Source organism: Serinus canaria, chromosome 25, assembly GCF_022539315.1.
Source record: "Serinus canaria isolate serCan28SL12 chromosome 25, serCan2020, whole genome shotgun sequence".
Lineage (NCBI taxonomy): Eukaryota > Metazoa > Chordata > Aves > Passeriformes > Fringillidae > Serinus > Serinus canaria.
Genome location: NC_066338.1, coordinates 11477683 through 11505472, shown reverse-complemented (window position 1 = coordinate 11505472; position 27790 = coordinate 11477683). Strand labels below are relative to the sequence as shown.

Below are 27790 nucleotides of genomic sequence, written 5' to 3'. Positions count from 1 at the left end.
GCAGCCCCCAAAGAGTTAACCCTCATCTCTGGAGCTGCACAGAACCTTCTGGCTCCCAGGGGCACAGCTCTCACCCAGCCCTGCCTGCTCTGCCCCGGGGGTGCTGCAGGCTCCTGCTCTGACAGCCTGCACAGCTCCGGGGGCTGCAGAGAGAGAGGGGCTCTGGGAGCAGCCCCATCCCCCCCGAGCTGTCCCCTCCCCTGCCCTGCTGTCCCCAGGGCCATCCTTGGCACCCTGGTTCCACACGGGAGTAGCCCTGCAGGGGCCAGAGTGTGACCCTGCCCACATTAAAGCAGCTCTGAGGAGTGGCCCTGTCCTGGGCAGAGGCAGCTGCCCCCAGAGCATTCCTGAGCCCCACAGCCCCTCCTGAGCCTCACAACCCCTCCAGAACCTCACAGCCCCTTCTGACCCCCTCACAGCCCCTCCTGACCCCCTCACAGCCCCTCCTGGCCCTCTCATAGCCCCTCCTGACCCTCTCATAGCCCCTCCTGGCCCCCACAGCCCCTTCTGACACCCTCACAGCCCCTCCTGGCCCTCTCATAGCCCCTCCTGACCCTCTCATAGCCCCTCCTGGCCCCCACAGCCCCTTCTGACCCTCTCACAGCCCCTCCTGACCCTCTCACAGCCCCTCCAGACCCCCTCACAGCCCCTCCTGACCCTCTCACAGCCCCTCCTGACCCTCTCACAGCCCCTCCTGACCCTCTCACAGCCCCTCCTGACCCTCTCATAGCCCCTTCTGGCCCCCACAGCCCCTCCTGACCCTCTCACAGCCCCTCCTGACCCTCACAGCCCCTCAGGTGAGCCCTGCCTGGCAGCAGCTGCCCCCCCCACACCACCACTGCTCCCCTCTCTTGCCTCCAGACAAGAGGAGAGAGGATGAGCCCAGGTCCTCCCGGGCTCCTGGGGAGCAGCAGGGCTGGCTGCTGTCCCCAAGGACCCTTCAGCCAATCTTCCTTCACTCATCCCCAAGCCAGGTACCCCCTGGAGGGCCCTGGGTGTGACCCACCGCCCACCCCGGGCTCTCCAGGGGGGCAGGAGCTGAGCTGGGCCCCAAATGTGCCCCCAGCAATGCCCTGCCCGGGCTCCCATGGCTGCCAGTCCATGCCCCAGCTCCTCAGCACGCCGTGCTGGTACCCACCATGCTGCAGCCTGGCATCTCTTCCCGGGGTTGCCATGGCAACGGCAGAAACACAACAAACAGCAACAACACACGGCAGACAGTCGGCAAACATTCCCCTCTTATTTTCTCCCTGGTTTGCTTTGTGCTTTTTCCCCTCTCCCACAAGGAAGCTGCTGCCATCAGAAGGGAGCAGCAGTGTTATTCCTCAGAGCCCCTGGCAGTGCCAGGGAGGAGCCTGGCACGGCTGAGCCGAGCCCTGGCTGTGCCACGGGCACCTGGAGCTGCTCACCTGCCCCCTCCGTGCTGCCGGGTGCCCAGGGCTGGCCAAGCAGGGGATCCCCACCTGGGCAGGGCAGCTCCTGCCCAGAGCCCCGGGGTGGGGCTGGAGGCACAGCCCAGCCCTGCCCAGCGGGGCTGGGGCTGCCCAGGGCTCAGAGCTCGGGATGCAGCAGGAGCAGGAACGTGGGCACGTCCAGGTGTGCCTGGAGAGGAGCTGGGGACAGGGACACCCTGGGGCTTGGGAGACACCCTGGGGTGTGGGGGGACACCCTGGAGTTTGCAGGAACACTCTGGGGTTTGCAGAGACACTTTGGGGTGTGGGGGGGACACTCTGGGGTTTGCAGGAACACCCTGAGGCTTGCAGGGACAATCTGGGGTTTGCAGGGACACCCTGGGGTTTGTAGGGACACCCTGGGGGGTTTGCAGGGACACCCTGGGGTTTGTAGGGACACCCTGGGGGGTTTGCAGGGTCACCTTGCAGGGACACCCTGAGACTTTCAGGGACAATCTGGGGTTTGGGGGGGCACCCTGGGGTTTGCAGAGACACTTTGGCTTGTGAGGGGGACACCCTGAGGCCTGCAGGGACACCTTGCAGGGACACCCTGGGGTTTGCAGGGACCCTCTGGGGTTTGGGGGGGACACTCTGGGGTTTTCAGGGGCACCCTGAGGCCTGCAGGGACACCTTGCAGGGACACCCTGGGGTTTGCCGGGACACTCTGGTGTTGGCCAGGCAGCCCCTGAGCCCTGCAGCCATGGCACCAAGGGGGATTAGTGGGCACAGCCTGGGGCACGGCCCTTCCAGATGGGATTAGCAGCACTGGCACGTGATAGTGGGGACAGTGGCTCTGCAGGAGCTGGCCTGCCCAGCACCCAGCACCCAGCACCAGCTCCCAGCAGCTTCTGAGCAGGCCAAGCAGCCCGGAGCTGCTGGGATCAGGACCTTTCTGAGGCCAGTTTAACAATTTTTCATCCCTTTTGGGATTCTCAAAACCAGGCTGGAACAGGGACAGTGAGCTCCCAGCTGTGACTATCCCAACACTCCTCTACTCCATCTCACTCCATCTCCTCCACTCCATCTCACTCCATCTCCTCCTCTCCATCTCACTCCAGCTCCTCCTCTCCATCTCACTCCAGCTCCTCCACTCCATCTCACTCCAGCTCCTCCTCTCCATCTCACTCCAGCTCCTCCTCTCCATCTCACTCCAGCTCCTCCACTCCATCTCACTCCAGCTCCTCCTCTCCATCTCACTCCAACTCCTCCACTCCATCTCACTCCAGCTCCTCCTCTCCATCTCACTCCAGCTCCTCCACTCCATCTCACTCCAGCTCCTCCACTCCATCTCACTCCAGCTCCTCCACTCCATCTCACTCCATCTCCTCCACTCCATCTCACTCCAACTCCTCCTCTCCATCTCACTCCAGCTCCTCCACTCCATCTCACTCCAACTCCTCCTCTCCATCTCACTCCATCTCCTCCACTCCATCTCACTCCACTCCTCCACTCCATCTCACTCCAGCTCCTCCACTCCATCTCACTCCAGCTCCTCCACTCCATCTCACTCCAACTCCTCCACTCCATCTCACTCCAACTCCTCCACTCCATCTCACTCCAGCTCCTCCTCTCCATCTCACTCCAAGTCCCTCCACTCATCTCACTCCAACTCCTCCTCTCCATCTCACTCCAGCTCCTCCACTCCATCTCACTCCAACTCCTCCTCTCCATCTCACTCCAGCTCCTCCACTCCATCTCACTCCAACTCCTCCACTCCATCTCACTCCAGCTCCTCCACTCCATCTCACTCCAGCTCCTCGTCTCCATCTCACCTCCCCCTCCCAAAGCCAGGGAGGTCCCTGCAGCCCCTTTCCCACCCTGGACCAGGGCACAGCCCCAGTGTGGGACCTTTCTGCACAGATCACACTTTCCTGCACGTGCTGAGTGCCACAGGCTGCAGGACCTAAACCAAAGCAGCCTGGTGAGATGTGAAGAGCTGAATGCCTTTGCTGAACCCTGGTGCAAGTTTCCTCTCCCTCTCACACACCTCTACACATGCACGTGCTTACACACAGAGGTTTTTAATCCTCCCTCATTCCTTTTTTTTTTTACTTTATATTTTTTTCCCAAAGCCCACCCATCTGGCAGCTCCTTTGTGCTCCTGGGGCAATTATGGCAGCGAGGAGGGAGCAAGAGCAAGGCTCGAGTTGCTGAGGGAGCCTGTGGCACCTTCAGGACAGCCCTGGGGATGCTGTGTCCCAGCTGGGAGTGCAGGGGAAGCACGGTGATGCCCTGTGCCTGCAGGGAGTGCTGGTGGTGCCTGGGTGCTGGACAGGACGTGCTGGGGCTGGGCAAGGTGAAACAAAACCTCCCTGCGCCGACAGAGTGACAGGACAGGGCGATGGCTTCCCACTGCCAGCAGGCAGGGCTAGCTGGGATATTGGGAGGAAATTCTTCCTTCTGAGGTTTGGGAGGCCCTGGCACAGGTGCCCACAGCAGCTGTGGCATCCTTGGAAGTGTCCAAGGCCAGGTTGGACGGGGCTTGGAGCACCCTGGGATGGTGGAAGGAGTCCCTGGTGGGACTGGGTGGGCTTTAAGGTCCCTTTGAACCAAACCATTGTGGGATTCTCTGGTGTGAAATACGAACCCGAGGGAGCCCAGTTTGCTCCTTTTCTCCCCCTTCCCCACAAACACCTCTCAGGATGGTGGTAGGTGGGGCAGGACCTGCTTTCCCTCACGGGTCCCTCTCTGTGCCTCAGCCCGGGCAAGCAGAGCCAGCCCCAGGGAAAGCCCCAGGGCTCAGCAGAGACTGGGCTGGAGCTCCTGCCCTCTGCAAGCCCCAGCCCTGGGACGTGCTGGGATTGCTCTGGGGGATCCATCCTTGGAGCTGGGGCCGCCCGAACCTCTGCAGCCGCCGGAGGAGCCCTCGGCGGGGCTGCGCTGGCCCGGCACCGAGTGCCTCTCCCCAGCTTGCAATGACATCTAGTGGAGCTGCCTCGGGAGGAGCTCAGCCAGCCAGGCCTCCTCCAGCTCTCCCAGGCTTTCCTTTTCCCCTCCGACCTCCTCTCCAAAGCGTGTGGGCAGCAGGCAGGAGCTGGCACCCTGTGTCTGAGTCACGGCTGGCCACAGCACGACTTCCCGGGAGCCAAAAAAAAAATCAGCTTTTCCACAGCAACACCGAGTCCCCTCCAGCCCATGCTGCAACTGTGAGTAGCTGGGACTGGTACTATTAGGTGGAGCTCCTTACTTCCCCTCCATCCCCAAAGCACCCCAGACAAGGAGTTTCAGCGTGCCAAGTGCTGCTGGTGCAAAGCCAGTGGCTGGCAGCAGCAAACCACCCTGAGCCACAGCCAGAGACGTGCTGGATCCTCCTCTAAGGGCAAGGAGGGGGAAAAATAAACAAATATGGTAACCAGAAGATAAAAACCCGTGTGGTAATGGGTAATGTGCAGCAGCAACTTCCCCGGGATCCTGTCCCTGCAGATGGTGCAGCATCCAACAGGTTAATGGCAGCCTGGTCCTATTTTAAACAAAGAAAAGTGCTGCAGCTTGATCCCACTTCATTCCTGTAGAGATATAATCATAGTCTTTAGGAGACGTAATCATAGTATTTATTTAAGAATTAAGTGTGTCTGAAAGTGGCCTAAATTCCCTGTGCAAGAGCTGAGTTGGTGCCTCAGCACCTGACTCTGCACTGCCGTGAGGAGCTGAGGGGGCTCCTTGCTTTGGGACCAGGGGGCTGGAGGAATGTCACCAGCCCCAAACACCCTGGTAAACAAAGAGAGAGGCAGGTGAGGAGCACAGGGAAATGATCATCCAGAGAAATTCTGCATTTTCTGATCCATCTTTATTTTATTTCTGATACATCTTTATTTGGAGTAAACAAGCAGAGGCAGCACAGTAGGAATGCAGCATGGATGGGGATAGAATGAGGCATAGTTTGCGGCATTTCATGAGAAGAGGCAAAGAAAAAACACATAAAAACCTCATAAACAAACATCACTTTCCAGAGACAAGACAGAGCCTGAGATGCCAATACATCAGGTACCCCTGAGCTGCCTCGAGGTCCCAAAGCAGTTGCTGAGCAGTGAGGGAGATTCCTACTCCAATCCCCCAAAAATCTTCCTTTGCAGAGCAGCTTTGGGACCTGCTGCTGCCATACCTGAAGGATATGGGGTGGGAGGAGGTTGGAACTGCCAGCAGCTCCCTTCCTATCCCATGGAAGGGGCTGGAGAAGGAGCTCACATGGAGAGAAAGTGCTTTAAATGCAGCCATGGCCAAACACTGTCACTGTCCCACACTTGGAAACTGGTTCAGCAGCAGAGCAAACCAAGAGGGGACAGACACCCCATCCCTGCTGAGATGCTGCTGTGGGCTTGTTCCACAGCAGATGCCAGGCACCAGTGTGGTCCAGAGATGTGGTCCCTGCTCCAGTCCCTCAGAGCACCCACAGGACACCAGTGACACTGAGCCTCTCTCTTGTGTTTCACAGCCTGGCTGAAGAGCAGTGAAATTCATCTTTAAAATTAAAATTTTCCTCTTGCACCTCAATGTACTAAGGAAGAGCTCACAGGTGTCTTCACAGGCAGTTATTGCCTCTCTGTTCTGAGCTCTCACTGCCCCCCCACATAAAGACTGATTCTGACATTTCCCAAGCCTTAGTGTGAGGAAGAATTATATACATACATATAGATATAGATAGATAGATATAGATAAATTAGATACCTTTATTATATCAGTTAAACCTGTGTAGTGTCCAGAAATACAGAGTGGGCAGCTGGCTGTTGGCAACACAGGAATTAAACAGCCAGAGTACCCAGATGAAATAGATTTTAAAAGCAACATGTGCTGCAAAAGCTTTGGCAGCTGCATCCTCCTGCTGGGAGGTTGGGCACTGGTTTAGTACCAAGCTCGGGGTGCCCAGGGCTGGGCTGGGCCCTGTGCTCCCCCAGTCAGGCACTGCTGGCTGCAGATGCTCAAGCACACTGCACCCATGCAGGAAAGCTCCATGGCCAGCAGCAGCTCCCCTGCCCTGGGATCACCAAGCCTGAGCTCTCTTTGGCAGGTTTCCACTGCCCCCCTTCCCTCCAGCCCCACCCCTGACCCTGTTACTTCTTGAAGAACTTCTTGTTGAGGAGGAAGATGAGCAGGTTGACATTGACCTTGGCCTTATGGAACATCTTCATGACTGCTACACCCTCGTACTGCAGCTGCAGCAGGTCCTGTGGGAGAGGGGCCTGTCTCTGCCACTGTGCCCAGCCAGGGAAGCCCTCCTGGGTGCCCAGCCCAGCACAGGGAGCTGGGTTTGCAGGAGGAGCTGCACAGCTCAGGGCTCCACACGGGCTCCAGCTGCAGGTGTGGGGGCACCAGCCAGCCCCCCATGCCCTGGCTGTCCCCATCTCTCTGAGCCCCAGCAGCTTCAGGACAGGCTCCCCACCTGGTAGTGCAGCTGGAAGTGCTCCATGTCGATCCCCATGAATTTGGCTTTCACCTGGAACCTCCCTGATTCCTCACAGGGGATGATGTCAAAAACCACGTTCCTGAGCCTGAGAAGACAGAGCCACTCACTACCAAAAGCTTTAACACAGCCAGGGACCAGGTCACCCACCCAGTGCACCCCCTGAGCACAGCAGCCAGACCAGACCCACACCACTGCAAATCCCAACTTTCCTGCATTCTCCTACACAAAACAACATGGCAGGACAACAGTGGCCCACATGCATCCTCCTCCTTGGTTATTTTCCTCTACCTGCCCAAGTTTTCATAGAATCACGGAATATCCTGAATCAGAAGAGATCCACAAGGATCACTGAGTGCATTAAGTCCAGCTCCTGGCCCTGCACTGAATAACCCCAGCAGAAGCTCTCCCCTGGAGCAGGGTTACCCACTGGCTGGGTGGCAGGTCCTGGATCTCCAGCAGCACCCCCTTCTCCCACAGCTGGGCTGCTGTGTAGTGCAGAGATGGCAGCTTCTTGCTCTTCCCACTGCCCCTGGAAGAGAAGGGATCACATGTTGAGAGCTCATCTCTGGCCATCCGTGACCCCTTGGATTCCCAACATCTCCAGGACTCACAACAACCAGAGAGCAATGAAAACAAATAACTTTTTTTTTTTAAATTACTGATTTTTGGTAAGGAACCGCACTTGTTGCTGGCTGCCAAGTTGTCAAGACAGGTCTTGATGTACTGGTTGTAATAATCAATTTGCTCCTCATAAAACAGAGTCTTGGCATCGAGGCCCTCCAGGGTCTGCCTCAGCTTCAGGAGCTCCCTGCGGCGCTGCTGCCGGTGCCGCCGCTGGTTCCGGATGTCCTGGAGGAAACAGAAAACCAACGGATGTCACCAGGAGCTTTACCAGAGCGGGAGCTCTGGGGGTTTAGGGGTGATCCCCAACTCAGCATCCCCCAGCACACCTTGGCCAGCTCATCAACGAGCTGCTGGTACTGGTTGGCAGAGTCCACCAGCCCCAGGCTCTCCAGGCGCCGCAGGTTGCGGATGACCTTGCGCTTCTTCTCCTCCATGGAGAGCTGGCTGTTGGCAGCCAGGGAGGGGCGGTGCTTCAGCTGCTGGGCAGAGGGCTGGGCATCCTGCAGAGCTCGCTGGCACACTAGGTGCTCGTGGGCAGCTTCCTAGGGATGAGAAGGGGTCAGCCTGGAACACAGCTGGAATGGGATACAGAGACGGAACAACCAAACTCTGTGGGATTCACATTCTCTGAACCTGAGAGAAGCAGAGAAAAGAATGATCAAAACAATTCTTATCTCATTTGCTGTGTCTGTGTTGTGCCAAAGTGGAATGCAATATGGAGATTGTTTACCCAAAGTGATGGTGTTTTGTTCTCTTGACCAAGCTCTGCAAACTGTGTCCTGATGGTCGATCAGCAGACAGTCACAAGATTTTGTGCAGTTGAGTGCTTGTGCAGTTTCAGCTTAGAGGTAGTGTCATATAGTATAGAATAATATAGTATAATGAAGTAATTAATTAGCCTTCTGATATCATGGAGTCAGGTGCATCATTTCTCCCTCCACGGGGGTCACCTTGAATTTACTATAAAACTCCTTCACCCACTCTTTGATGTGGGTCTCTCCTGGCCCAGAACAGGTGATTTTTCTGAAAACCAGAGTCCAGGCACTGCTGGATCACAAGAGCAGTGGCCAAACCTCTGAGAGGAGCAGGGCAGCTTTTTGCTGATAACTTTTTCACCCTTTGCCCACAAAGTTTTTCAGTTCATCCCTAGCAGCAGCCTCACACATCCCACCTCATGCTCTGAGGCTGGTGTCCACAGGATGTCTGGGAGGGAATCTCCTGGTTGGCACTGGATCAAATCCACCAGCATCTGCTTGGTGCTAGAGACCAGAGGGAGATGTCAGGCATCCGCTCCAGACCATCACCCTCCATCCAATATTCAGTTGCTACCCAAGGGTTTCTTGCCCTCTTTGAACATCCCAGCCCCCAGTACCCTTCCAACACCCCCAGAACCCTCCTGATGCCCACAGAGCCATCCTCACCTCAGCAGCAGGCTCCTTGTGTCGCTCTCCTCGCTGCTGGCCACTGGCACCAGCTTGTTGGTGAGGGTGAGGGAGATTTCTGTTCTGCTGAGCTGGGAGAGCTGCTCAGCACTGCTGTTTCCCAGGCTGGCAACACTCTCCCCTGTGAGGGCACAGAGAGCCCTGCTAGCTGTGCTGGGCTCCAGAGGGCTGGCTTCCCACGCCCAAAGCAATCCAGCTCAAGCTTTGTGCAAGGAAAGTGTGCCCACATCCACCCTCCTCCCATCAGGTCCCAGAATCCAACCTACCAACCAGGGACTGGACTGTAGGAAGCTCATCAAGATCCTCCAGGAGCTCGTTCAGGGGGTCACTGTGGTGTGATGTGATGGAGTCCTGGTGCTCGAGCAGGAGCTGGACAGTGCAAGGGATGAACCAGGGGCAATGGGAGATGCAAATGGAGAGTGAGGGAGGGCCACCCAAGAGGGGATGGAGAAGATAAGAGGTTTGCAAAAGGACAAACCTGCAAAATCCAGGTTATTTCCTAGCTTAGAAGGGGAAAAAAGGGTCAGGAAGAGGGAAGCTGTGCCAGGGGTGGAATACAGAAGAATGGGAGGAAACTCAGCAGAAAGCCCAGGGGATGGGAGCAGAGGAAACAGAGCTAGCCATGAGCTTTATGCCCTGACCTTGTGCGTGGTGATGAGCTCCCCCACAGTGATGTAGATGACTGGTTTGGCCACTGCCACCATCTCTGAGTACTCATCCATGTCAAACCTCTCCTCAGGCTCAGGGACGCAGCAGGCAGCAGAGATGAACCTCCTGCAGGGAGGGACCCCTCTGCTCAGCCCCAAACCCCTGCCACGGGCTCCAAGCCACCCTCCCACCCCGTCACCATCCTGGGGCTCACCTGAACTTGTTGTGGGTGTGCTCCAGGTACTGATTGAGCCCGCAGAGGTAGGCACTGTCCCCCTGGAAGGCCTTGTGGGCGGCGGCGTGCTGCAGCACCTTGGCGATGGAGGCCAGGCTGCGGCGCTGCTCGGGGCGCAGGGCCACCCCGGCAGACAGGTCCACGATGTCAAAGCCATCAGGGGCCACCACTGCTGGGTTCATGAAGCGGTAGTAGAGCAGGTTCCCCACGACCTAGGACATGAGACAGGCTGGGGAGCATTTGGGTTAGGGCCCAAGGAGGTGACACCTCAGCAGGGAAGGATGTTTCATCCTTGCTCTGCATGGTGGGACCCTCGTGAAAGAGATGGCAGTGCAGGGGAAAAGCTCAGCCTTGGCATTTCCTTAGTGGCTCAAGGAAAATGTTGACTTGGAGGTGCTTTTAAGTTGAGAGGACTTGACCTTTTGTGGCCCTTCATGTACAGCCACAGCTGAACCCCACCAAACTGTGCAGGTGCCCCAGCCCCCCAGTACCTTATCAACCTCCTCTGCTGGGGCCTTGGGGAATTTCTCAACCAAGGACATCCTCAGGATTTTGGCCATGTAGCGCATCCCATAGCTGAGGAGAGGTAGGGAGAGGACCATCAGCATGTGGGTCCACCCTGATGACCCAGTCTTACTACCCATGACCAAGAAGCAGCAAGCCCCCAGTCCTGGGGTGATGGAGAAGCCCACAGGTAGGATTGGCAGCTACAGCACCCCTCAGTTCCCTGCCCCCACCCTGATGCCAACCCAGGCATCTCTGGAGGAGGCCTTCATCCTCTGAGATGACCACAAAGCTGGCATGCATCTCAATGTCAGCAGTAAACTGCCCAGAAACAGAGCAGACAAACAAGCCAACCCATGAGGTGCTGCTGATATTTGGGGTTCCCCTTGCTGGCAGTGCTGTAACTCAGTCCTGCAGCAGCAAAGGGGCCAGGAAGCCCCCCCATAATCCAACCTCTTTTCTAAGGCCTTTCTGGAGACACCTTAGAGCCAAGAGCACTCCTGGGATGTGCACAGAAACCACAGGGATACTCACGGGATCTTGTCCACAGAAGAGGTGATGGCAGAGACAAACTTGTCTGTTACTGCCAGGAGATTGCGGATGGCAATGTCCAGCCTCCTCTGGACCTCGGGGTGGCTGAGAGCCTGCTCAGGGCTGACCTCATAGGGCAGCTTGCTGTGAAGGGAGCACAGGACCCCATCACCATCTCAATGCCCATCACCCTGTGGCCAAGCCAAGCCTTCTTACCCCGGCTCTGACCTCCTGTGCCCACTCTGAGACTCAGTCTGGTTGATCCACGCCTTGTAGATGTCCACGGGGTCCGTGTTGATGCTGAGGGTCTTGTCCTGCAGCACCTCCTGCACGGGGCCAGCCAGGATGTGCCGCAGGGCGCTCTGCCCACGCGTGGTGCGGTAGAAGCTGACCAGCAGCCGGATCACTGTGGCATTGCCCGTCAGGATGTCGTGGACGTGGTCCACCTTGGAGCTGGGGACAGAGATGGGGACGATGGGATGAGGGGATGGACCGCTGTGTTCTCCAAGCAGGAGGCAGCAGAGATAACAGCATCCAAGCTGGTGCAGTTCAGCCTTTCCCTGGACCTGCTGCCACAGCAGGACACCCACTTGATCTCCTCCTGCAGTGCCACTTTGAAGAGCTGCAGCAGCAGATAAGCCTCCCGTGGGCTGGAAGCATAGTTGTAAAGCGTAAAGATCACCGACTCCATGAATTTGGTGGACTTGTTCTGGGGCATCTGGAAGATCAGCCTGGCCAAGTACACTGGCTGTGTCTGCAGGGAGGAGGGACACCAAGCTAGCTCAGGTGTCGTGGGGTAGCCAGGGGCCAGGTCCCTGCACTGCCCCCCTCAGCTGTGAGGGACACAGCAGAGCCCCCCAGCCCCACCTGCAGCAGGTAGAAGAGGTGCTGATAGGCCTCCAGCTTCTGCCTCTTCTCCTTGCTGAGCATCTTGAGCCCCTTCTGCTTGTCCATGGACATCATCTCTGAGAGCTGCTCCTTGTTCTTCTTGGTCAGCTTCTTGCAGTGGGACACCACCTCCTGTGGTGGGAGAGAAGCACTGGGGTCTACCTGAGGCTCTGGCATTCTGACCAGTTTCTGGGAGAGCCAGAGGCACCCTAGTGCTCCCCAACTCCTCCAGCTGCTTAAAAAGTGAAGCAGAGACAAGTCCAAGCTGTGATGCCATGGAGGGCAGGATGGCTTGAGGCAGCCAAGTCCTCCCCCTCTCTCTCTACCTGCAGAGTGATCCTGTTCTTGACCAGCAGCCCAATCTTGATGTCCATGAGGTCCAGGTCGCTCTCCAGCTGTTGGCTGGCACGGATCCTCTTCACCACCTCCTCCTGCAGCCGCAGCACCTCCGACTCCTCCCAGAAGTCGCGCTGGCTCTGCTCCAGCAGGTGGATGAAGCGCCGGACGACGCTGAGGGGTGGACTCTTGGTGTGGACTGCAGCAATGCCCAGTAAGGCCATGAATCATTTCCCCCACCACAGACCCTCAGACCCCCAGCAGTCACTCAGACACCCCATCCTCCTGCCCAAAAAGCATCTTGTTGCTGCACCAAGACAAGGGACAACACAAGGCCACACCGTGCAACAGCCTCCAGGAGGATTTGGGGGCAGAGGGGCAGCACCAGGGCTGGTGACCAAGGACCACCAAGGCTCTGTCACTCCCGTCCTTGCCAAGGGGCCTGCCCATAACTGCTTCCCCACTGTGCAGGGCCAGCAAGGGAGGAGACAGAGTCCCCTTCCCAATTAGCCATCACACTTCAGAGCAGCAGCGAGCAGGCACTTACCCAGCATCCTGTAATCCCCACAGGCCTTGTTGGCTCGCACAAAAGCCTGGATTTTAATTACAGCTTTAATCTGCCAAGACAAACAAGGGGGTGGGAGATGCTTTTCCACAGTGTCCCTAACACACGTGGGGAGTGAAGGAGTGCTGGACGAGCACATCGCTGCCTGGTCCCACTGCCAGGAATGTGTGAAGGCCTGGGATGAGGGTCTCTACGAAACAGGAGAGATTTTGGGATTCTGCCCTTCTCAGTGGTCATTTCCCTCCACTCACTGGATATCAGAAGCTGCAGCAACTCAAGGGGTGCAACTTCACTTCCCACAGCTGACACACCCCCTTTTCTCCCCCCAAAATTCCTTCCCCTTTTAATGGGCATCTTGAAGTCATTGTTATTTTTTGCTGGAACTGGAGTGGTTTTTCTCTCCTCACACTTCACAAAACCTGAGAGTTTGGCTTCCAGACCCACCAGGTACCTATTCCTTCCCATCTGTCCCCCTGCCAGGATGAATCAGTTCTTCCAGCTGCACTGTGAGCACTCAGGGACAGGGACCCAACTGCTCCAGATCATCCCCTGCATCCCCACCAACACGGTCCCAGGAGCTGTTTGACTCCCATCCCATCCCTTACATTCTGCCTGAAGTAGCGCAGCCTCTCCTGGTACTTCCTCTGTGCCTGCCACATCCTCACAGCTGCCTGGATCTGGGAGAGATGTTCAAACATTTGGATTCTGGAAGGACTGGCTTGGCCAAAGGAAATGGGTGGAGGGGAAAAATCATGAGGACTTCCAGGGGAGGTTTAGGTTGGATATTAAGGAAAATTTCTTCATAGAAGGGGTGGTCAGGCATTGGCACAGGCTGCCCAACAAAGTGGTGGTTCACCATCCTGGGGGGGGATTTAACACCCATAGGGATGTGGCACTTGGGGACACAGTTAGTGGTGGCCTTGGCAGTGCTGAGGGAACAGATGGACTCAGTGATCTTCAAGGGCTTTTCCAGCCTCAGTGAGCCCATGGTAACAATTCTATTCTATGATTTTTTCTCCCCTGTCCAATCACACACTGCCCTGGCCCAGCTGCCACAATCCCCCCTGGCTCCTCTGTGCTGGGCAGGGGTAGATGCCACCCGCACAAGCTGAACAAGCAGGTGACAATGGCCAACATGAGAACAAAGGCTGAAGAAAGAATCTTCCAAACCTTGATTGCAGCCTCTGTGTTGGATTTCAGGTAGTGCAGCCTGTCCAGGTAAGCTCTGCGCTGCCTGTACCCCCTCCAGCAAGCCTGGGCACAAGAAGACACCAGGTAGAGAGACCTGAGTGAGGTCACTGTGACTCCATTGGTTTTTCAGGGAGCACATGGAGAAAGAGAACAACACAGCATGGGGAGAGAGGAAACCAGGACCCAAAGCAGCCACTGTGAGGGAAACAAGCCCCTCACTGCTCTCTGCAGCATCTCAGGGGTCCTGGCAGTAAAACTACAGAGCAGCAAGCGCTGCCCCTTCCAGGGCCTGCCAGAAAGTTCTGCAAGCAGCTACCCTTGGTTTGTGTGGCTGTGCTCAGAGGAGGGACAGGTCCTGGCTGTGTCACCTGGATCCTGATGGCAGCTGGCCTCTGCTCCTGCAGGACGTGCCGCCATGCCGCGAGCTGCCGGCGAACGAGGAAGCCGCGGAGCCGCGCCTGCAGCCTGACCACCAGGGCCTCCCTTGATGCCCACAGGCGCTCCCGCTCATGGGCCAGCGTCACTCGGCTGATGACAGACTGCAAGGACAGCCCCAGCTCAGCCCCAGCAGTGCCAGCGGTGCCCACCCAGCCCATCCTGCCCATACCTGCATCTCCTCCCGGCTCAGATGCGTGCTGTTGAAGCTGCCGTGGCGTGGGCACTGCCAGCTGCCCTCCAAGGTCTGCAGGTTCAGGAAGTACTCGGCACCGTCCAGCAGCCTGTGCTGGACCCAGCATGGCTTCGTGCTCCCTGCATGCCGGGATGGATGTGAACTGCTGCAGAGTGCTGCTCCCCCTGAACACCCTGGCCAGGGGTGCACCCCAGGCTCCCAGGGCAGGGGAGGTTTTGCAGCCCCCAAGGTTTTACCTGCTGGTCTCTTGGTGGCCATTAGAGCCGCCAGCTGCTTCTGGTAGGTGTCAGCACAGGCATTCACCACCCCACACAGGGCCACATCAGGATTGCACAGCACTCTCAGGGTCTGTGATGCCTTCCCTTCCTTGATGGCCTGGTTGATGGCAGCTATGCCCAGAGCCACTGCAGGAGCAGAGGGGCTCACATCAGCCCCTGCTTGTCCCCCAGCCTCCAGCAGCACCCACATGGGGAGAGCACTCACTCCTCCTGGCTGCCACTGTGTCCTGGTTGGCCTGGCACACCCCTTCCTGGATTTCTTCCCACCCAAGAGCAGCTGCATTGTCCTGCGTGGCCTGTGAGATGGGGAAGATGGGCACTAGTGAGCTGGGCAGCCCCCTTTGAGCACTGCATTGCTAGGGTGGGGAGGGGGGGTTATTTCACAGTCTTGTGACCAAGGCAGGGTACCAGGGGGGATCCCATGCTGCCATGGAGGGTCTCCACAGCTGACGACCCCCACCCCACCTGGAATTTCTGCCTCTGTGCCCGGGACAGGACACAGTGGTAGCGCGGGGCGGTGGGAAGGGCGATGTCGGGCAGGGCGGGCAGCAGCAGCAGCGCCGCCAGCGTCTTCTCAGGGTCCTCCTGCAGCAGCGCCTCATTCAGCAGCCGGAGAGCACGGGCTCCTGCAGGGCAGGGAAGGGAGGACACGCTTTTCAACCCCTCCAATCTTGGGCACCAAGGGAGTCACAGCCCAGGGTACTGTGAGATTCTCCGGTGCCCCCAGTGTAACCTCCCTCCCAGGATATCTGCGACCCCCTGCACACCCAAACTCGTGTGGGCAGGACTCACGGTCATTTTCATCCTGCACTGATGAATTGGTGTTGTTGATGCTGTCCTGAATGTCATTCCAGCTCAGGAACTCAGCTCCTGCTTTCCTCAACTGGACTTTCAGCTGCAACAAGTCATCAAAGTACCTGCAGGAGAGAAACAAGGCAATAACCTGAGGCATTCCATGCAGGGCTTGGTGGGTTCCAAGGAGGGTTTGGTGCATTCTGAGCAGGAGGGCACCTGCCAGAGCCAGCTACCCAGCTCTTCAGAGAGGGAAGGCACAGGACAGGGAGGCTGCTGGAACAAACCCACAGAAAGCCCAGGCCCCCTGACCAGCCCTTGCCACAAGATTTCTTCACACCAACCCCTAACGCAGAGCCCAACTCACCGCTGTGCATTTGCGTCCTCAGCTCCTGAGAGGCCCAGGGTGGGACTGACCAGGCTGCTCCAGAGCCTGCTGGGGTTCCTGGCATCCAGGGCTTGGTTAACCAGTGCCACAGCTGAGAGCATCTCCACAGCCACAAACAACTCCTCCTGTGTCAACTCGCCCTGCACAGAGCAGGCAGAGACACTGAACCCCCATAACCTCCTCCTCCAGGCCCAGCTTCCCCAGGGGAGCAGCAGCAAAGGAAGCACCCCAGTCCTAGCAGTGGGACCACCCCACCCACTGTCAAGGGCACCCATGGCCCATCCCTGGAGTCTCTCACCCGTGGGTGCTGGCTCTGCAGCAGGGCCAGCTGCTGCTGATACAGGGGGGCAGCAGGGGGGTGCACATCAGGCAGCTGGGCTGCAGGGTCCATCAGAGCTTCCAAGGTTTTGGCTGGCATCCCTTGGCGGACAGCAGCATTGATCTGGCCGACGGCCTGCAGCACTGAGGGACAGACAGGGGGCTGGCACAGGGGTGCTGCAGGAGGTGGCCGTGCCCTGTCTCAGGGCCAGGCTGCCAGCAGGCCTACCAGCTCCTGGGATGCCCTGGGCAGCAGAACCTGCAATAGGAGTTCACCCAGGCACTCACTGGCTCGCTCCTTCTCGTCCCGCCGGTTCGCTGTGAGGATCCCTGCCTGCACCTCCTCCTGCTCCAGCAGCTCCAGGTAGCCCAGTTCCTGCAACAGGCAGAGAGGGGTGTCAGCTCTCACAGCTCACCATGCTTGTGCTGACAGAGCAGCTGTGCTCAGACCCCTGGCAGAAAGCTGACAACTCCCCAGCCCACGGGACCTCCTTCTTCCTGGGGACCATGGGCTGGCCCCCAGCACCAGCACCCGGCACCCCAGGCTCCTGCCAGCCCCTACCAGGGCCTTCTCCTCCCGGTCTGTGCTCAGCTGCTCCAAGTAGAGCTCGAGGTTGTCACGCTGGATGCAGCGCAGGGCCAGGCTGGGGTCCTGCAGTGCACAGTGCAGTGCCAGCACATCCTGTCTCTCCAGGGCATTGTCCACCTCTTCCAGAGCTCCACGCACTACAAGAGGCCAATTCACCCCAGAGGTGAGCAGGAAAATCATCCCCCAGCTCCAGGGAGCAAAGGCAGCTACAGCTAAAGCCTGCATACCCATCACTTGAATTTCTCCTTGGAAATGTACTCCCAGCCCTTCTTCCCACTAGGTCTGAGGCTGGCCTGAGCAGACTTCTTTCTGCTATGCCCACCACTCTCCCCATGCCCAGGGCTACCATGGTCCCACCACAAGCCCTGGAGAGGGAAGGCCCAGCTTTGCTCACCATTCACTTTGTTGATGTTCCCTTGGATTTCAGCCTGGGTCAGACACCAGTCGTAGACATCCTCTCCTTCGAGGATCACCTGTGGGCACTGGACAGGGACTCTCCAACTTGAGCTCTCTGCCCAAGCACACCCCACCATGCACAGTAGGGTCCCCTGCAGATGCCTGGGCTCATTTCCCAACCCCTGGGTGAACTAGCCCCCAAAGAGGAATCATCTCCCCCATCTTTTGCTCAGCACAAGGGCTCTCAGGCCCTGTTTCAGCCAGCAAGCCCCCTATGGTCTCTGGCCAAGGGACCCCTCCACCTCCCCATCAGCAAAGGGACTGCTCCTCTCCAAGCCACCCCAGAGCACCCTGTGCCCTCCTCACCCTGCTTCTAGCACTGCTGCCCTTCTCCAGCTTGGCCTGGTTCAGCACTTCCTGGTAGGCACCTGCCAGCTCCTGGCGCAGTCCCACCAGCATGGCGTGGGGGTTCTGCAGGGTCTCCATGGTCTGGGCCACCACCCCCCGCTCCACCGCCTCATTGATGGCCAGCACCGCGGCGTGGACTGCAGGTGAGGCAGGGAGAGGGTGAGTGAGAGGGGACACAGAGGGGCAGGATGGACCATCTGCTTTATCCCTGCATGCAGTGGGACAAGACATTCCATGGGCGATGGTGTGAACCCGCCCTGTTCAGAAGGCCAGCTGCAGTCCCCAGCACCTGGGGAGTCTCACAGCAAGCCCAGGGAATGCAGAACCCCAGCTGCTGCTGCCTGGCAATGGCTGTGCCAGCACCTGCAGCCTTGTGCCGGGCTCAAAGAGAACAACCAGGTGCCTCCCACTGCATCCCAGACCACCATCACCTCCCAGGGCACCCCCTCCCAGTTTGCTGGCCCCAAATTTGGCGTTCAGTGGTCAATGTCATATTTTCTGGAAAAATCCCCTTGCCCAGGATTTTTCTCCTGGAAAGCTGAGAAGCCTCAGAGAAAAAGGAAAACAATATTTATCTCATTTGCTTCTCCCGTGTTTTGCTGCTTTGGAATGTGTTTGGAGATGGTTTATCCAACAGGTCATTGTTTCATTGGTTTCATGTGAATTGTTTTGACTCAATGACCAATTACAGTCAAGCTGTGTCAGGATTCTGGAAGGAGTCACAAGTTTTCATTATTATCTTTCTAGCCTTCTGTAAGTATCCTTTCTATATTCTTCAGTATAGTTTAGTATAGTGTTCTTTAATATAATATAGTATCATAAAATAATAAATTAGCCTCCTAAGAACACGGAGTCAGATTCATCATTCCTCCCTTCATCTGGGAACCCCGCAAATACAAGATTGAGTAGCTGAGCCAAGATCCTGCTACAGACTGACACCCATCCCCTCTCCCCACCCATCACCTGCTGCTTCATCCACTGAGAGCTCGTTGGCCAAAATGCCTCCAATCTTGCTGAAGGCAGGCAGCTGCAGCCCATACTTCTCCAGCTCCCGCTTCATGTTGTTGATCTCCTCCTCTGGAGCAGAGCAGAGGCAGCACTACTCAGCACCAGGCCCCTAGCCCAGTACTGGAGCAGGGGCAGCCAGCAGAGAGGCAGGCCCACACTGGGGCTTTTGCCAAAACTGAGACAGTTTTGGCAAAACACATCCAAGACTTTCACTTCACACATCCCTCCTGCCACAGGACCCTAGAGCGCTGGTGGCAACCCCCCTTGGCAAGTCCCAGCCCAGGTCTCCCTGCACATACCTGTGAAGTTCACTTTCCCATACAAGTCCTGGATCGGAGGAGCCAGCCCCAGCTTGAAGAGGTAGAAGCTGAAATACAAACCCACACGGTGACATCACCTGCTTCTCCCTCCTGACACTTCTGTGTCACCTGAGGCTGACGGGTGACACCACCAAAGGGCTGATAAGCATGAACACATTCCATGAGAGCCAGGCCAGGGCACCCACCTGAGTGCATGGATGCAGTAGACCACCCGGGGCATGTTCTTCTTGTCATAGATGTCAGTGGTCTCTGGGTGGAAGATCTGCCAGCAAGACAGAGACACATCAGGGGCAATGGCATCGAGACAGTCCCCAAGGCTGGCTGATGTCAAAGAGTGGGAGGCAAAGACAAAGCCCCCCTGCCATACCAGCACCCCCCAGCAGTGCCACAAGGCAAAGGCCAGTGTGCCCCTTGGCTGGGGAGAGCAGAGGGGAGGTGTTACCGAGGGAAGCCCCACGTGGCTCATGGCATCACGCCAGTAGTTGATGTTATCCGTGTGCCGAAAGTGAAGCCCAGCTGTCTGGAAGAGAGGAGCTGAGATCAGGCTGAACCCCACTTTCTCCCATCCCTGGGGCCCCCCTTGCCCCCAGAGCAGCCCAGCCAAGGCAGGAGGTCAAAGACAGAGGCAATGCCTGTGATCCCCAGCTCAGGGACCCCATTGCAGCCACCTGCTACAGAACAGTGTGCTGTCAGTGAGTCCCTCCTCACTCTGCACTCACCAGCAAGGGAAAGGTTTGGGGCTACACCCTAAGGGATACTACACCTTCCCTCTGGTGCCACAGCCTTACCTTGTACCGTGTCTGTTCAGGGTCGTAGATCTTCTTCAGCGGGACAACAGCAGGGGCAAAGCAGTGGCCCAGCTTGGCCAGGAGGACCCCATTGCGCAGGGTCTCCTCCAGCTCCGTGGGAGGGGGCAGCCCCTCACCCAGACAGGCTTCCATCCAGCTGGCAGGGCAGAGGCAGAGCACATCACAGACCCCCAGAGAAAAGCACCCAAAGGACATCCCCCTCCCAGCCACATTCCAATAAATCCTCCCTGGCAGGGGAGCTCAGCCCTCATGCTTTTGCTGCTGGGTGGTTTTTAGTTTGGATGGAGGGCTGAGTATCCCCCCACAAAAAACACAACCTCCCAACCAGCTTTGAGGAGTCATAAAGCCACAGCAGCATTCTGCAGCACTCTAGCCACTCCCCACCCACTCCCCCTGTCCCCCCCCTTAGCACCCCTTTTCCCCCCCAGATGTGAGCTCGAGGATCTCCCCAAGTGCAGCCCCACCGCTTGGCTTCCTCCAGGTGGCACAGGTATTGGTAGGCAACGTTCTGCCTCCTCTGTTCGTCCATCTCATCGGCAGTCGGGCGCTCACCTGGGCAGGAAGGGGACCTCCTGTCAGAGCCCCCTGCTCAGGGAGGCTTTTCAAAGACCCCATGGCCACTGAAACTAAGATTTGGGAAAGGGAGCCAGGCTTTGGGTGCAGTAGCCTCCCACAGCCGTCGTGGGAGTGGCACCGAGGTCACAGTTCCCAGCCCTTCTGGCAGTGGGAGGAAAATTTCCAATTTCCCTTTTTCCCAAATAACGGCCATCAGAGCTGGCACTGGAGTGGGGGAGGGCACAGAGCAAGTATCCGGGGAAGAGGTGGGGAACACAGCTACAGGTTTGGGGTCCTTTTACAGGGCTGCTGATGCTGGAGGCACTCACAACCTCTGGGGGGCAGCCGGCTGCCTCCCAACAAACAATTCCTCAAATATGTCCCCCCAGTTTGTCCCCAGGGCCTGGCACCTTGCCACTACTTTCCCTCTACCCACATGCAGACCTGCCTGTTCCCCCTCAATGCCCTGCACCCCTAAATCTGACGGCTACCCCCATCCCACTGCATACCCAGAGTCCCTGTCCCCATGTGCACCCCACACCTGTCCCCACATCCCCCTGCCCCCCAGCCTTACCTGTCCCCTCACATCCTCCTGCCCCCCCCAGCCTTACCTGTCCCTTCACATCCCCCTGCCACCCCAGCCTTACCTGTCCCCTCACATCCCCCTGCCACCCAGCCTTACCTGTCCCATCACATCCTCCTGCCCCCCAGCCTTACCTGTCCCCTCACATCCCCCTGCCACCCCAGCCTTACCTGTCCCTTCACATCCCCCTGCCACCCCAGCCATACCTGTCCCATCACATCCCCCTGCCCCCCAGCCTTACCTGTCCTCCCCTAGCTCGCTGCACCCCAGACTTGTCCCCCTCCCGTCCCCCGCACCCCGGACATTCCTGCTCCCCTCACCCTTCTGCCCCACCAGAGGTGCCCGCAGCCCCGCCCGCAGCCCCCCGGTGCCGGTGCCGGTCACTCACAGCGCCCCGGCCCCGCTCCCTCCATGGCCGCGGTGGCTCCGGTGGCTCCGCCCGAGGTTTGAATCTCCCGCCGCCCACGTGGCTCCGCGCGGGGGCTGCCGGGCGGGACAGCGGGACACGGGATACCGGGACAGCGGGACACCGGAACAGCGGGTCACTGGGGAGCGGCGGCAGTGGGACACAGGGACTCCGAACCCGAGGAAGCGGGACGCGGGACCCCGGGACACCAACGTCGCCCTGCTTTTTTAAGATTTTCTGAGCCTTCTGATGTTTACATTCTTGTAACGAACTTTCTCACACACTTTCTGTAAAAAACTTATTGTTTTGCATTCTGTCATGGAGGAGAAATTTGATGGACTGCTGTTTTGTCCAGTGTCATTGGAGAGTTGGCACTGTCACCCTCCAATCCGCTGTCACTTTTAGAAAGCTATAAATGTTAGAGTCAGAAATTAAAAAATTCATTTTTATCTTGAAAAGAGCAGCGTGTCCACATCGTGTTATTTAGTGTCCTAGAGTGACACACCGGGACCCCGGGACACGGCGGCACCGGGACACCGCGGGGGAGAGCGTGGGACACACACTGGGGAGCTCAGGGAGCACGGGGGTGCGGGAGGTGACACACACCGAGAGAGCGAGGGGAGCCGCGGGTTGCAGGGAGAGCCTTGAGGCGCAGGGGCTGGGCAAACACCAGGGTGCAGGGGGAACTCATGGGTGCAGGGCCGAGTGAGAGGTGCTGGAGAACTCCACGGGCTCTGTGCCACACCAAGGACGTGCCACCCAGCCCCAGGGTGCCCTGTACCCTCACTGCTCTGAGCCCATCCATCAACCCAGTCCAAAGCATGAACCTGCCCCTGCACGGAACAAGTCCCCAGCACCTGCCACGAGCTGTTGAGACATGAAGAAGCCGGTTGTGCCATCCATTATACGGCTGTCCTGTCCACCACACAGTTTTCCCATCCATCATCCATCCTTCCCTCACAGGGCTCACACTGGCACTGCTGCACTTGGTTGCCATGGCACTGCACACTGCCCTGGTGACAGTGATGAAACAGGAGCCAGCGGGGCCATTGTGGGATGTGCTTTCCCAGGAACAGGCCTGGCTTTGTCCCAGCCTGTGCCACCGCCTGCCACGCTCCTGTCTCAGAACCCGGCCGTCCATCACCAGGGGCTGTGACCTGCTCCAGGCACCTTTCGAGGCAGCCCAAGCTCGGAGGTGCCTCAGACATTCTCCATCCCCGCAGCAGAGCCCTGGCTTGCGGCAGCAACGCGGCTGCAGCAGCAGGGATGCCTCATCTCTCTGCTCCCAGCTCTCGGCACCCTCTGCACCTGAAGAGCAAACAGTAAGTGTGTGCAACCCATTATCCTGCCACCCAAAAAGGCACCCCAGCAACATCCCACTCCAGGCAGTGGTGTCTCTCCTTTTCCCCCAGTGACCTCTTTCCTCTCTCGTGGCCACCAAGGCTTGTGGAGTCCTCCGTGGAAAGACCTTTTTCCTTCCTGAAACTTAATAGCAAGCAGGCTACAAGACATCCCTAATTTTCCTAAATAATATAAAATAATGCTGCTCGTTTGAAGTGTTCGCTGGCTGGGTCACGCTGCCTTGGCTGCCTAAGCACCTCTCTTTCTTGCAGGCAGGCTGCAGTCCCTGCCCATGGATTTGGAAGAGGCTGCTGACCTGGGAGGGCAGCCCACCACCCCCACACACCCCTCTGCCCCCTCTGTCCCCACTGCCCCCACACACCCCACTGCCCCCACTGCCCCCACACACCCCACTGCCCCCACTGCCCCCTCTGCCCCCACTGCCCTGACACACCCCATGCCCACACACACCCCACTGCCCCCTCTGCCCCACTGCCCCCAACACCCCTCTGCCCCACACACCCACTGCCCCTCTGTCCCACTGCCCCACACACCCCACTGCCCCACTGCCCCCTCTGCCCCCACTGCCCCACACACCCCACTGCCCCCACTGCCCCCTCTGCCCCCACTGCCCTGACACACCCCACTGCCCACACACACCCCACTGCCCCCTCTGTCCCCACTGCCCCTACACACCCCACTGCCCCCTCTATCCCCACTGCCCCCACACACCCCACTGCCCCCACACACCCCTCTGTCCCCACACACCCCACTGCCCCCACACACCCCACTGCCCCCTTTGCTCCCACACACCCCACTACTCCCACAAACCCCACTGCCCCCACACACCCCTCTGCCCCCACACACCCCACTGCCCCCTCTGCCCCCACTGCCCCCACAAACCCCACTGCCCCCACACAACCCTCTGCCCCCACACACCCCACTGCCCCCTCTGTCCCCACTGCCCCCACACACCCCTCTGCCCCCACACACCCCTCTGCCCCCACACACCCCACTGCCCCCTCTGCCCCCACTACTCCCACACACCCCACTGCCCCCCTGCTCCCACACACTCCTCTGCCCCCACACACCCCTCTGCCCCCACACACCCCACTGCCCCCACACACCCCTCTGTCCCCAAACACCCACTGCCCCCACACACCCCTCTGTCCCCACACACCCCACTGCCCCCACACACCCCACTGCCCCCTTTGCTCCCACACACCCCACTACTCCCACAAACCCCACTGCCCCCACACACCCCTCTGCCCCCACACACCCCACTGCCCCCTCTGCCCCCACTGCCCCCACACACCCCACTGCCCCCACACACCCCTCTGTCCCCACAAACCCCACTGCCCCCCCACACCCCACTGCCCCCACACAACCCTCTGCCCCCACACACCCCACTGCCCCCACACAACCCTCTGCCCCCTCTGCCCCCACTGCCCCCACACACCCCACTGCCCCCTCTGCCGCCACCCTCGCCACCACCTCCGCAGCCTCCACAGCCCCCTTCAGCTGCAAGAAGAGCCGGATGAAGAAGAAGGCTGAGGCCAGGGCAGCTGCTCAGGAGGGAGGGGATGAGGCGGCAGGGCGGGTGGGTGCGATCGCGGGCCTCACACGAGCCGGACACCGGGCGCTGGCCCTGGGTGCCGGGCGGGAGGCAGTGGGGTGCTTCAGGAAGGCCCTGCTCCTCTCCAGGGACTCAGTGAGCCCTCAGCTCCACAGGGCTTGTGCCTTCAACCTGGGGGTTGCCTACGTGGAGACTGGGAAGCCCAGAAAGGGCTTTGAGTTCCTCCTCCAGTCCCAGCCCTCAGAGGCGGAGAGCGGGGACCACTCGGGGAGCCTTTATTTCAGCGTCGGGGCGGCTCACGAAGGGCTCCAGGATTTCCCAAAGGCTCTGGAGTGTTTTGAGAAAGTCTCCGGCCACGCTGCTGCTGCACAGGCTGGCAGCCGAGCGGGGACCTGCGTGCAGATGGGCTGCTGCTACCTGGGGATGCGGGAGCCGGCGCGGGCCGCGCGGTGCTTCTTGGACGCAGCGCAGGCCTACGCGGCGGCGGAGAGCCCCGGGGCCGCGGCCGTGGCTCTGAGCAGGGCGAGCGGCTCCATGCTGCAGAGCCGGCGGTTCCGGAACGAAGAGATCGCCGGGGTCCTCGCCCGGTGCCACTCACTCTGCGAATCCATCCCCGACCCAGCCCTGCGAGGTAACGCCGCGCCGCGCCCTCCCCTCGCAGGGCCCTGCGGAGCAGCTCCCACGCCTACTTTTCCTCTCTGGCCCCAGGGAAACTCTACAACGACATCGGCCTCGGCTACTCGCAGCTCCACATCTTCTCCCTGGCTGCCGAGAGCTTCGAGCGGGCCCTGGGGCTGTGCGGTGGGGAGCAGGACCGGCAGCGGGAGGCTGCGCTGCTGCAGAACCTGGGCGCTGCCCTCAACGCCCTGCGCCGCTTCGGCGCCGCCCTGGGCTGGCACCGGCGGGCGGCCGCGCTGCACGGTACCGCACCCGCCGTCCCTGCCCTCGGCTGTGCCGCATGGGCCAGCTCGGCATGGAGCCCCTGTTCCCAATTCCAGGTGCTCTGGGGAACCGCAGGGCTCAGGGGCAGAGCTTTGGGAACCTGGCGCACGCCTGCAGCCAGCTCGGGAAGCACGGGGCTGCTGCCGAGAGCTACCTGCACGCCCTGCAAGCCTTCCGCGACTCGGGTGAGGGGAGGCACAGGTGCCCCCGCAGCATCCCGCAGCCAAGCGGGCTCAGGATGGGTAACCCTGCCTGCCGGGGATCTCGGCTGAGCAGTGCAGGGACCGACGAAGCCCTTTGCCTCCCAGGGGACTTACAGGGGCAGTGGCAAGCGTGCGAGGGGCTGGGTGCAGTGTGCTTGCACCTGGGAGACCCCCAGAAAGCCATCGGGCACTATCAGGAGGCCCTGATTTTGCTTTCCCGCTGTCAGGTAAGGCATGAGGGGCACCCCCAGGGCCCGACCCTCCCGTGCATCATGGGGCACTGGCCTCAGCCCAGGGGCACACCCACTTAGCCCATCACACATACAGGTTCTCTCCACCACAGGACAGCCCCAGAGCTGCCCACAAACGGGTCGTGCACAAGCTCACAGATGCCATCCAGCACCAACTCCACCTCAGCCACCTCTCTTACCAGGGGAGCTGGGCACCCAGCCCAGCCCTGGTGAGCATCACCCACGGCATGGCACACTCTGGAGGGCTGGGAACTGGGACCCCAGTAGGGCTTTGCGGGGCAGATTAACACATGTTAATCCCATCAGGAGCCCAGCCAGCTGCGGTTTTGCTCCACACTGCCCCGAGCCAGTAGAACACAGCTCCAGGGGAGAGAGGTGTGAGTAGGAAAGCTGCCATCCTCTCCTTTCTCTGGAATGAGGTTCCAGATCAACCAGGAGACAAGGCTTCCTTCACTCCATGTCCTTCAGGGAGAAAGCCCAGACTGAGGATGAGCTGTATTGGTGTACCCCAGGAGCACAACCCAGGTATTCAGGTGAGAGGCTGCAAATTAATGTGGGGTTGAGCCATCAGGCAATTCCTGGTGGAGCTGAGTCTTTGGCACAGTCTGATACTGTGTTCTTGCTTGTTTGTCCTGGAGGCACAAGAGTGGCCCTGACTGATGGTCTCACACTGGAGCCTTGCGACCCAAGTGGCCTCCTGGGCACTTCTGGGGAGGATGACGATGGTCCCAGCTCAGCTCCAGGGTATCACAGTGAGCCCCAGGCTAACAGGTGGGTGGGCAAGGGCACCTCAGTACAGCCCCTGGCACCCAAATACATCTGCAGCACAAGGGACCTCTCCTGTTTAATGGTGAAAATCCAGAGATTTTTAAAGATACATAATTCTGGGAGTGTGTTTGGGATCATTCCAGCTGGATCCTAGGGAGGGTCCAGCCACGATGTGACAAGGGAGCTGTCCAGAAGCCCCACACAAGGTTCACTTGTTTCTCAGCACGAGGACCACCAGCCCCCTGCCCCTGGCCAAGCTGCCCCATGCCAGCCTCCAGCTCCATAAGTACCACAGACAACCAGAGCATCGCTTCTGCAGTGAGCCCAGGCCTGAGGGTCTCACACTGCATCCCACAGGGCCCCAAACCCACCAAGCCCTCCATCAGAGGCCTCCAGAGAGGTAGGTGATGCCTTGGGGGACTGGGCAAGGGAGGTTTGGGCTCCAGAGTGTCCTCTGAGGGGAGGGCTCATGAGTGGACACCCCAGCAGGGCTGTTTCTTGGAATGGACATGACCACAAGCCAAAAGTCACAGGGGCTGGGGATTTTGGTACCTGATAGCCAACACCAAAACCGTGCCCTAGGGATGGGGCAGCAGATCCAAGGGTGGTTTCCAGTCCACTGGTATGAACCTCCTGCCCACTTCTGCCTTCCAGTGCTTAAAGGGGCTCCAACAGAGATAGACAGGGACTTTGGACAAGGGCCTGAAGGGACAGGACAAGGGGGATGGCTTCCCACTGCCGGAGGGCAGGGAAAGATGGGATATTGGGAAGGAATTCTTCCCTGTGAGGGAGGTGAGGCCCTGGCACAGGTGCCCAGAGAAGCTGTGGCTGCCCCATCCCTGGCAGTGTCCAAGGTCAGTTTGGCCAGAGCTCGGAGCAACCTGGGATAGTGGAAGGTGTCCCTGCCCGTGGCAGGGGGTGGGATGAGATGGGCTTTAAGATCCCTTCCCACCCCAACCAGTCAGTGACTCCGTGATTTGATTATTCCATTTTTCATTCTGCTGGACACCCTCACTCGCCATGACACCTCCGTGACCTTGCAGCCATGACAATGACCCCACTGCCACTGCTGCCGGCTGCTGGTCCCGCCGGGGACCCCGCACGGGCACCAGGACTCTGTCCCTCGTCTGCAGCCTCGTGTGACCAGGAGGACACCGGGGAAACGCCGCTTCTCGGGGGACCTGTGCAGGCCCAAACCGGAGGGGGGGTGGGCCATTCAGCCAACACGGTTGTGACCCCGCTCCGTTTCCGCCATCCTTTCTATGTCGGGGTGCTGGGGAGGAAATGAAGGGGCTGGAGTGACGGCGGAGTGCCGGCGGGGCCCGCAAGGACCGTGGCCTCTGCGTGGCTCCTCCCCGGGCGGTGAAGGGCGCTCCGCCCCGGGGCGGCCCCGCGCCTGCTCCGTGGAGCTC

General features: G+C 59.2%; 2 protein-coding genes across 6 annotated transcripts; one reads left to right on the top strand and one right to left on the bottom strand.

Moving 5' to 3' along the window:
* Positions 1 to 5216: 5216 nt before the first annotated feature.
* Positions 5217 to 24154, bottom strand: IQGAP3 (IQ motif containing GTPase activating protein 3). 5 transcript variants are annotated; one of them, XM_050984668.1, is made up of 39 exons: positions 24133 to 24154; positions 21280 to 22605; positions 20218 to 20305; positions 19733 to 19889; positions 19387 to 19464; positions 19130 to 19206; positions 18924 to 18991; positions 18580 to 18693; positions 17575 to 17753; positions 17207 to 17294; positions 16786 to 16949; positions 16512 to 16599; positions 16204 to 16367; positions 15885 to 16045; positions 15518 to 15642; positions 15191 to 15351; positions 14931 to 15021; positions 14684 to 14851; positions 14424 to 14566; positions 14185 to 14355; positions 13796 to 13879; positions 13231 to 13302; positions 12608 to 12677; positions 12051 to 12259; positions 11704 to 11856; positions 11427 to 11590; positions 11065 to 11289; positions 10840 to 10980; positions 10293 to 10377; positions 9781 to 10013; positions 9560 to 9692; positions 9185 to 9287; positions 8898 to 9039; positions 8648 to 8735; positions 7803 to 8018; positions 7535 to 7701; positions 7280 to 7381; positions 6829 to 6937; positions 5217 to 6613 (listed from the first exon to the last, which is right to left on the bottom strand). In XM_050984668.1, exons 2-39 carry the CDS (start codon positions 21302 to 21304, stop codon positions 6500 to 6502), a joined length of 4920 nt encoding a protein of 1639 aa, XP_050840625.1. In that variant the 5' UTR covers positions 21305 to 22605; positions 24133 to 24154; the 3' UTR covers positions 5217 to 6499. The 5 variants fall into 5 exon arrangements, 4 of the variants coding, with proteins under 4 accessions (XP_050840625.1, XP_050840624.1, XP_009097517.2 ...); XM_050984667.1 differs by lacking the exon at positions 24133 to 24154 and adding an exon at positions 22714 to 23023; XM_009099269.4 differs by lacking the exon at positions 24133 to 24154 and having other exon boundaries at positions 21280 to 23023.
* Positions 24134 to 27787, top strand: TTC24 (tetratricopeptide repeat domain 24). The gene is made up of 10 exons (XM_030230688.2): positions 24134 to 24845; positions 24923 to 25135; positions 25213 to 25341; positions 25465 to 25586; positions 25703 to 25819; positions 25917 to 25987; positions 26079 to 26143; positions 26249 to 26381; positions 26602 to 26778; positions 27422 to 27787. Exons 1-10 carry the CDS (start codon positions 24176 to 24178, stop codon positions 27519 to 27521), a joined length of 1797 nt encoding a protein of 598 aa, XP_030086548.2. The 5' UTR covers positions 24134 to 24175; the 3' UTR covers positions 27522 to 27787.
* Positions 27788 to 27790: the final 3 nt, after the last annotated feature.

Excerpts from the sequence above, each read along its gene's own strand:
- IQGAP3 (XM_050984668.1), bottom strand. The coding sequence starts at position 21,304 with ATGGAGGGAGCGGGGCCGGGGCGCT. Across the intron at positions 19,465-19,732 it reads CTGAACAGACACGGTACAAG|ACAGCTGGGCTTCACTTTCG; the intron begins GTAAGGCTGTGG and ends CCTCTCTTCCAG. Across the intron at positions 10,378-10,839 it reads TCTTCTGTGGACAAGATCCC|CTATGGGATGCGCTACATGG; the intron begins GTGAGTATCCCT and ends ACCTCTCCTCAG.
- TTC24 (XM_030230688.2), top strand. The coding sequence starts at position 24,176 with ATGAAGAAGAAGGCTGAGGCCAGGGCAGCTGCTCAGGAGGGAGGGGAT. Across the intron at positions 25,820-25,916 it reads GGGCACCCAGCCCAGCCCTG|GAGCCCAGCCAGCTGCGGTT; the intron begins GTGAGCATCACC and ends TAATCCCATCAG. Across the intron at positions 25,988-26,078 it reads CAGCTCCAGGGGAGAGAGGT|GGAGAAAGCCCAGACTGAGG; the intron begins GTGAGTAGGAAA and ends CATGTCCTTCAG.